This window comes from Xiphias gladius, chromosome 21, assembly GCF_016859285.1.
Source record: "Xiphias gladius isolate SHS-SW01 ecotype Sanya breed wild chromosome 21, ASM1685928v1, whole genome shotgun sequence".
Classification (NCBI taxonomy): Eukaryota; Metazoa; Chordata; class Actinopteri; order Istiophoriformes; family Xiphiidae; genus Xiphias; species Xiphias gladius.
In genome coordinates this window covers 10,370,292-10,378,991 of record NC_053420.1, presented here as the reverse complement: position 1 = coordinate 10,378,991, position 8,700 = coordinate 10,370,292, and the positions used below count along the sequence as shown (strand labels likewise).

The 8,700-nt window shown below is 39.6% G+C and overlaps 2 protein-coding genes across 3 annotated transcripts; both read right to left on the bottom strand.

The window, feature by feature from the left end:
* Nucleotides 1-237: 237 nt before the first annotated feature.
* On the bottom strand, nt 238-3,526 carry LOC120783161 (elastase-1-like). Of its 2 annotated transcripts, XM_040115930.1 has the most exons (8): nt 3,486-3,526; nt 3,245-3,348; nt 2,294-2,394; nt 1,971-2,096; nt 1,456-1,592; nt 1,142-1,284; nt 541-690; nt 238-338 (listed from the first exon to the last, which is right to left on the bottom strand). In XM_040115930.1, exons 1-8 carry the CDS (start codon nt 3,523-3,525, stop codon nt 321-323), a joined length of 819 nt encoding a protein of 272 aa, XP_039971864.1. In that variant the 5' UTR covers nt 3,526; the 3' UTR covers nt 238-320. The 2 variants fall into 2 exon arrangements, with proteins under 2 accessions (XP_039971864.1, XP_039971865.1); XM_040115931.1 differs by lacking the exons at nt 3,245-3,348; nt 3,486-3,526 and adding an exon at nt 3,129-3,216.
* Nucleotides 3,527-4,005: 479 nt separating this feature from the next.
* LOC120807229 (elastase-1-like) lies at nt 4,006-6,461 on the bottom strand. Its single transcript, XM_040158993.1, has 7 exons — nt 6,422-6,461; nt 6,033-6,130; nt 5,778-5,878; nt 5,180-5,305; nt 4,732-4,868; nt 4,481-4,623; nt 4,006-4,191 (listed from the first exon to the last, which is right to left on the bottom strand). Exons 1-7 carry the CDS (start codon nt 6,459-6,461, stop codon nt 4,006-4,008), a joined length of 831 nt encoding a protein of 276 aa, XP_040014927.1.
* Nucleotides 6,462-8,700: the final 2,239 nt, after the last annotated feature.

Sequence of the window (8,700 nt, the reverse complement as noted above, 5' to 3'; positions counted from 1 at the left end):
TGACTTGCTGACATTCACATGCTGCTCTGAATGGGAAAATTTTGAATGTGAAGTTTTAGGATAACCATCTTGATGATGGTGTATGATATAACCATACATTCATCAGTGTCATCATGTGAAATGTCATTGCCAGAGAGATTTTCCACCCTAACACTGTGGAAAATTCAGAACATTAACCAGTTATGGAGACAGAATAGTTTAAAACACGGATATTGATTTTGAACATTTTTTATTGGTAGAAGGTTTGAACAGTCAAATTAGTTGCAGATAAAGAACAAGCTCAGTTCAGAGTAGTGTCTGTTGAAAAAATGCAATCCACTTCAACCATTGTTCATGACCTGGGAAAAGAAAGTTCACTATTAATTTAGTGAATAGTTCACCTTAATTTCAAATGATTTGACCTGGTGAACTACAGTAATTTAGAGGAGCATGCTGTGAAAACTACATTATGTAAATAATGTAAAAAGGGAGTCCTTATACTGTCTGCTTATTTTTTTTACTTTTTCTCCTTTTGTTATACAGTACTTCTCCATTACTGACCGAGTTCATCCATGTTATGTAGGCAGAAACGCGGGTGAAGACAGTGGGCTTCTGGGGAGCGTTGCATCCCATACCAGACACAAAGCTGGCTATACCATGGACATACCAACTGTTGTTAACTTGGCAGCTAAGTGGGCCACCAAAGTCACCCTGGGATGAAACAAAAAACTTTTTGATCATTCTACACAGATACGTGACCACAAATATAGATTTTTTTTATTACCTTCTGTCATAGATTTAGGGAGATATTTGACTTACATTACTGTGCAAAACTTTTAGGTACTTTAGATTTTTTGATTCTTATCCATTCAAATTTATTCTGCAGTATAAGACAACAACCCCAAACATACATCCACAGTCATGAAGAACTATCTTTAGTGACAAGAAGAACCAGGAGTCCTGAAACAGATGCTCAGGCCCCCACTGAGCCCTGATCTCAGTCAAGAGATTTGCCTTTTTGTGCCTTTCTTTCAGTAGTGGTGTCCTCCTTGGCCTTCGCCCATGGAGCCCTACTTGGTTTAGTGACTGAATGAGTTTGGGAGATCTATGTTTTAACTGTGTACCGAACATTTTTTCATATCGTTCATACCAGCAGACTCACATTGCATCCTGACCGAGCTCCTCCGCCAGCACAGATCATGGTGGTCTTGATGGTGCTGCCCCACCAGCCAGAGCTGGTGCAGGTCTGGTGGTCAACAATAGGGAGGTAGGCCTGTCTCATCCTGGCAGACATGCTTCCGCCAGCTGACGGTACCCAGACGAGAGACAAACATGTACAGTGAGACTGGCATGACTGCATGTGTGTGTGTGTGTGTGTGTGTGTGTGTGTGTGTGTGTGTGTGTGTGTGTGTGTGTGTGTGTCACTTCATGGTTTAGAGTCAGAATTATGAATGTGAGGGGTTGTGTGTGACTCACTGGAGATACGTCCATATCCAGTGATGTAGCAGAGGTTGTAGTGGGGCAGGATCTCACCAAAAGGAGGCAGAGAGGCCAGGTTTACGTAAGAGGTCAAGGAGACCTCAGAAGACAGCTGCAATAGGGCGATGTCATTACTAAAGGTAAAAAAAAAAAAAAAACATTTAATAAATGATGGAAATTCTTCTACTGCAGGTATATCATACTATCACAGCACAAAATTGTCTTACTGGAACAAGCATCACCAGAAACATCCTGACCAAAATTATTTGCGTGACTTTTAAATAATATATGACAGAAGAATTAAACAGAATTAAACAGAAAACATCATACAGTTATAATTTCATTCAAAGGTTGTTAGCCTTGTCAAGTCAATCAAAATCGTACTCCAGTATAAAACTCTGTAAAAGTAAGATTAAACTTCTTTGAAACTAAGATGTTAAACAAAATAAGAAATGTTTATGTGGTCTATGAGAATTAGACTGATACTAGGATATGAAAAAAGATTGGCCCACCCAGAGGAGATGCTGTGATTGTTCCATTCAGGATGGATATAAATGTTGATGACACTCCTGTATTGCTCTGTCCCATGATTCTGGTATAGGAAAAGTGCACCGAGCACAACACGCAGAGACCTGGAACTGTTTTAGCTTTGATTAGTTTATTTGTTTCCACAGAAAAACATTATATGAGAGGTACGGCACAAAGACAAGAAAGAAAACAGAAGACATGTACAGTATTTGTGTGGGTAATGTGTAAGACGACCAGAATCTCATATAGTTACTGTGCAGTATATCAAATTAGAATCATTTTAGGTTGACAATAATGTATCCATTACCTGTAAACACAATGAGCAGCGGTCATGACCCATCCTCTCCTGATCAGCGTTCCTCCACAGAAATGGTGATAGGATCCATCTGAGTAGTACTGAAGAGAAACCTGGAGCAGGATTCATAAAATATTCCTATCAAGAAAAACTTTCTTCCAGCCTCAAAAGAGATCGAAGTAAAGTTCTCAGATCGGTAAGACTTTTCAGTCTTACAGTATCTTTATGAACACATCACATGAGTTAGATTAAAGAAAGTAAGTGTAGATTTGTAAATTAAAATAATTTATGTATCAGATATGTTTAAGGAAGCATAACACATTTTTTGCTAAATAGTACTTCAGAAATACCTTGGAAATACATCATTACCGTTTTAAAAAAGTTTTTTTTCTTTTTGTGAGATACCCTTATCCACTTTCTTGCCAGCAGTTAGATGAGAAGACTGATAGTGTGAGGCTACAGCCGGGAGCCAGTTACTTAGCGTAGCTTAGCATAGAGACTGGAACCAGCCAGCACCTGAAAATAAAAAAGTCCACGCAGCAGCACCTCAGTATATGTCATTACATATCGCCTTGTTTGATAACGTGGTGCATTTTCTTAACTTTGGACAGCGCAAGGGTTAGCGGTTTCACCCCTGTTTCTAGTCTTTGTGCTAAGCTAAGCTAACCGGTTGCTGTCTCTAGCTTCATACTTAATGAACAAACACGAGAGTGTTATCAATCTTCTCACTTCTCACTCGTGTCAAAGAAGTGAAAAAGCATATCACCTAATATGTTAAACTGTTCCTTAGATAAAAATGAGACAGATAATGGAATGGAGTTGACCTGTAACCATCTTAAAAACAGACCTGAGACATGCAGAGTATTTTGGTTTCGTCTGCTACCTTTACTGTAGGGAAGAACAGGATCTTTCACCTAAACACACACAAGTTCACAAGTTCTGCCCGGCTATGTGATGCCGCACCTGCCAGGGCCAGGAGCTGTGATAAGGCACTTCTTCCCCTCCCACCACTCTTCCTGCAGTGCTGCTGTCTGTGTAGCTAGACTGAAGCTCCAAGTCAGCCAGCGCTGAGGCACATGGAGAAACTCATCAAAACACCACTGAACATAGTTTCCTCTTGTGTTAATTATACCCATATTTTATCATAAGCAAAAAAGATTTTTCATCAGAACGTTATTTGCTGTGCTGCCTTGGAATTTCTTACCTGTGGCTGTGAGAGCAGTGAACAGCAGAAACACGCGCATGTCTGCAACACCTCTGCGTTCCTAAATCCACGTCTCAATCTTTTATACCCTGAGCTGACCTTCATTTGATGGTGGACTCTCTGCTGAGCATTGCAGTGGTCAGAATTGCACCTGTTGTCCGTCTCAGACTTTATCACAGTTTGTGACTGTGCGTAACAGCACGTTGCCACATCACTACCGTGGTCGCATGAACCTTCTGATGGAAAAAAGGAGTCCCCACACAAAATTTAATCAAGTTTATTTTTGTAAAAGGAGGTCAGACAAGTAAAGAAGCAAAAAATAAATCAAAACATGATTGAATGTGGTTTTCGTGTCCCGCAACATGGATGACTCTTGTTTACATCATGATCTGGAAAAGAGGAGTACTGATCAGACATCTTACGCAACCTAAATGATATCACAAGATTGAATCAATTCCATAAAACCCATACCCAACTAGCATTCCTAGACTAATAAGGAGTCTTTTCATAGGTTATTATATCACTTATCAAAAATGTACATATCACTCGTACTAACCGAGTCTATCCATTCAATGTAGGCAGACACGCGGGTGAAGACAGTGGGTTTCTTGGGAGCATTACATCCCAAACTGGACACAAAGCTGGCAATACCATGGACGTAGTATTTCCCGTCAACCAGGCAGTTCAGAGGGCCACCAGAGTCACCCTGAGAGGAATTAGATTAAAGAGAGCATTTGCATCTTCGGAATTATGGACATAATGATTTAGTGGTGTGTCCAAAACAAAGATAACACATAGTAGACTTCTTTTAATAAGGGTTAAATTGATTTGGATTACTTTCTTCTCTTTTTTCCACCAACATCACTTCACTCCACTACTTCATTGGTGTACAAACAATAAAGCTTATTTAAGTACAAGTAAAATATGTCTAAATGAATTTATAGTAATATGGTTTTAGTTTTCCAGTTTTCTTTTTCACATAGGAGGAGACTCACATTGCATCCAGACTTAGCACCACCACCGGCACACACCATGGTGGTCTTGACAGTGCTGCCCCACCAGCCAGAGCTGGAGCAGGTCTTGTGGTCGACCACAGGAAGCTGTGCCTGCTTGAGCTTTGCAGACAGGCTGCCGCCAGCTAGACATGATGAAATTGGAAATATATGATATTATGAGCTCCATAGAAGGGACCCAACCACAGCACTGAAACTGACAGGTGTCCAGAGGGTTCGTGCAGCCAACTCACTAGAGGTGTGTCCCCATCCGGTGATGTAGCAGAGGTTGTTGTGGGGCAGAATCTGGCCGGAGGGAGGCAGAGAGCCCAGCTGGACGTAGGAGTTCAGGGTGGCTTCAGAGGACAGACGCAGCAGGGCAATGTCGTACCTGAGGTGGAGATCCATGGATCAAGCAGGAGGAACCAAAAGTAGCTTTGTGAAGATACTACACCACTTTTTGTCTCATGGTTAGACAACCACGTCTCTAAGGTGACATTATTAGCCCATACCAGTTTCAAATATACGGGTTTGCACAAACATGCTTGAGAAATGAGAGAAATTGATTCCTCTCAAAACATTGTTTCACTAAAGACAAAACTGCTTTTAAAGTAACATATACCTCTCTTTTCAAATAAACAAAAGCATGTTGGTTGTACCGTCATTAAATCTGAAAAAAAAAAAAAAAAATGCAATCCTCACCCATTAGACACTCTCCTGGAGTCCCATTTAGGATGGATGTAAACATGGCTGACGTCCATGATCTGCTCTCTGCCACTGTAGCTGTACAGGTCATGTTCACCAAGAACGACACGCCACGTCCTTCTGCTGTATATTTTTTTTTTTAAAAGAAGCAAAGAGAAACACAATATTGTTAACAGGCAAGGATTAGATACAGTTGTGACTCAAATGACTAATTGCAAGTGAGCTAGAACGTTATGAATTCTTATTACAGTAAACTGAAGCAAAAAAAAAAAAATTAAAACAACAAAACACCATTAACTGGTTTCTGGTTTTGTTTTTGTTGTGATTCCATGGTTTGGAGACTTTTTAATCTATTAAGTGAATCCCCTTTGGTATATGACAGTTATAAATGAGGCTGCCAGAAGTGTCCTGATGCTGGTGACATTTAAAAACACTGAAATAAATCATAGCTGGGTCTCTAGACAAGAATAAGCAATGCGTTTTTAGTGAATTACTATTCTTTGTATTCAAGGCAATACAAAATGTGTACACATACACCGAACACTCACACAGCTGGAGAACAGCAAGTCTGTGCTCTAGCTGATCATCGTGTTACCTGGCCACACAGTGAGCAGCGGTCATGACCCAGCCTCTCTCAATCAGGGTTCCTCCACAGGTGTGGTTGTAGTTGCTGCCAGATTTGTACTGAAGAGAGATCTAAGGGGGGAGAAAAGCAGATCTGAGTATGTATGAAAATATGACCGGCTTCATTCAAGAGTAAGTCCCTGAACGTCATTCATATTTTTCTGCTGAAACAGTGTATGTGTTTAAACATGAATGTAATCGTTGACTCTTTGTTACAACAGGTTACCTGCCAGGGCCAGGAGTTGGGTCTGGCTACCTCCCCTCCTACAACCCTTTCAAAGCTGTTTTCCAGATACCTGGGCTGGGGCTCCAGGTCAGCCAGCACTGGTTGAAAAATTTTTTTTTTTAAAACGGGATTTGATTTATACACCGTTTTCCCGGAAACCTCATAATATTATTTACTTTCCAGCTACAGAAAGAAGAAAGGAGAAATTAGGGCAGCTGGAGCGTGCTGGAAGATCAGATTATCTGGAACTCCTGAGATTACTAAACTAAAAACGGGCGACTGACTGGATGACAGAGAGAGTGACTGATTGAGAGTAATAGAGCAAATCGGGCAGAAAGAGATCAACAATGAAATTTTATGTAGTGCAGTGTGTGCTGTCATTTTCTTACCCATGGCTGTGAGACTTGTCAACACCAGAAACATGAGCATGTCTGCAGTGTGTCTGAATGTTTCTACAAGGAACAAATGCTTCTCTCTTTCTTTTATACCTCAACTCAACCTTCAGCTGGTGTGGAAAAGTGTGTGACAAAATCCTGTCATGCACCTGTGGTCTGTTTCACACGCAGCGTTATCACAGCTGGTCACCACACACCTCCTGCTTGACCAGTAGGAAATAGTTCATGCATGAGGAAAGACACGTGGACTATAGGTATATCTGAATGGCATGAGTCAAAGAGATTCAAAAGGGTTTTAGAAGGTTTTTATGAATTTATTTTGGTTGATAAAATCCACCAAATCTATTTTAGGGCAACTCTTTTATTGTTTGTCCGAACAGTGTCCTAAAGAAAATGATGACTGGCTGAACTTATGTTTGTGTAACCATATGATATGATGACAAATCTCCTAATTTTGTCCTACATATGACCTGTTACCACTAGTCACACCCAAAACAGTCTTTCAGTGTATTTATTTATGTATAGGGAATCATTTTTGTTGTTAATCCCTAATATGAAACCTTAAAATGAATTTTCTGATGAAACAGAGTGCAAGTTTTTGTGAATATTTTCATCAGAAAATAATCACGTCCATTTGAACCAGCGCGCGTTGTGAAGTAAACATGGGAAAACATGTGGCTGTGCCATCTCTTGTCCCAAGTGACTCTTTTAGAGGAGAAGTTCATTTACAAGCATTTTGTAATGGCATACAACAAAGGTACTGAGGTGTATGTCTACATAGAGGCCCTAGGTCAAAGGTCCTCAGAGGGTGTCTCACAGTTTGGAAAAGGAAGTTAATGTTTTGTGACTTAAACCATATATTAGTGACAGTTTTTAGGAAAACCACTGCCTTATTAAAGAGTCGGTGGTCAAGGCTGATTTTCAGAGTGGTTCATTGGCTTCACACCCTCTCAATAGCAGATCTGCAGATGCTTGATTTGACGCTGTACTTCTTTGTAATAAAACCTTTATATGCAATCAAGACGTCGTCAGCGGAGTCTCCTTCATCCTCTTCACATCATCATCACCACCTAATAAACTACAGTACATGTTAAAATGGAAAATAAATCCACCTTTTTCTGTCAATGTTAATGCCAGTTTTTCTTGCGCGATAGAGTGACATCAGCTGGGTTACTACACAGTAGAGGTTTTTTTCTCTGTTACTGTACCATTAAATAAAGTTGAAATTCTGCTCTGAATATCTGAATACCTAATAAACAAAACAAAAAATCAAAATCTGACCATGATGATTGACCGCATTATAGACACTACATTATAAATATATTCTACAAAATTCCCAAAATAGAATATTCCCTATGCTTGTTTCAGCAAATATCTTTAAAGTCAGAAATGTGAAGAAATGTTAATGATCTCACTTAGGTGCTGAGTAAATAAAGACTGGAGCTGTGACATATGGAGCTATGGAATTCAGTCTGAGTCAAAAAAGGACGTCAATTTCAGTCTATTGACAAGATGATGTTACTTGTCCTTTCTTCAAGTTGTTATATCTTTCTAAATATAAAAATTAAAAAGAAAAAGCAAAGTCACTGCAGCAGTTTAAGAAGCTGACGATAATTATTTACAAAGACATACATTTAAAGATTTTATGATGTTTAATTTTTGATTAATTAATAGAATATAGAGCAGTTTATGATTTGGGACAGAGGTCAAATAAGAAATTATTTTTGACTCTACATACTACAGGATTTTGAGTCCGAGCTGTGATGAGAAATAGGACAGTGTTACAGCTCAACACCAGAGGGGGCTAAAGACTAACAAACCCACAGAATCTCTACGTGACCAAATATCTGCAGGTATGACCGTGTGTCATCTGCACTTCACAGGGGGCTGACAGATGACATGTCGTCCTGGGATCTCTGTACCGAATCTTCATGCAAGGGCATTTAGAGTTTGTTTGCAGATTTCGGTGTGGTACTAAAACGCGATAAGAACAGTATTTGAAGACAAAAGTCAAAATCTACAGTCCCAACTGTTAAGATTTAAATCCAGTGTGAGAACTAAGTTACAGAAGATTTCTCACCTCTACTTTGCTCCGAACTCGCTAGCACTGAACAGTTGAATCGTAGATGGATTACTTGATGCTGACAGTAAGTCACTAAGTAAAATATATATATTAATATGTTTTAAAAGCCATTTATTAGTTCTTAACTCGTCATGCCGATATTTCCAACAATAGATTTCTGGACAATGGGAAGGCCTGTGATGTGTCTTAT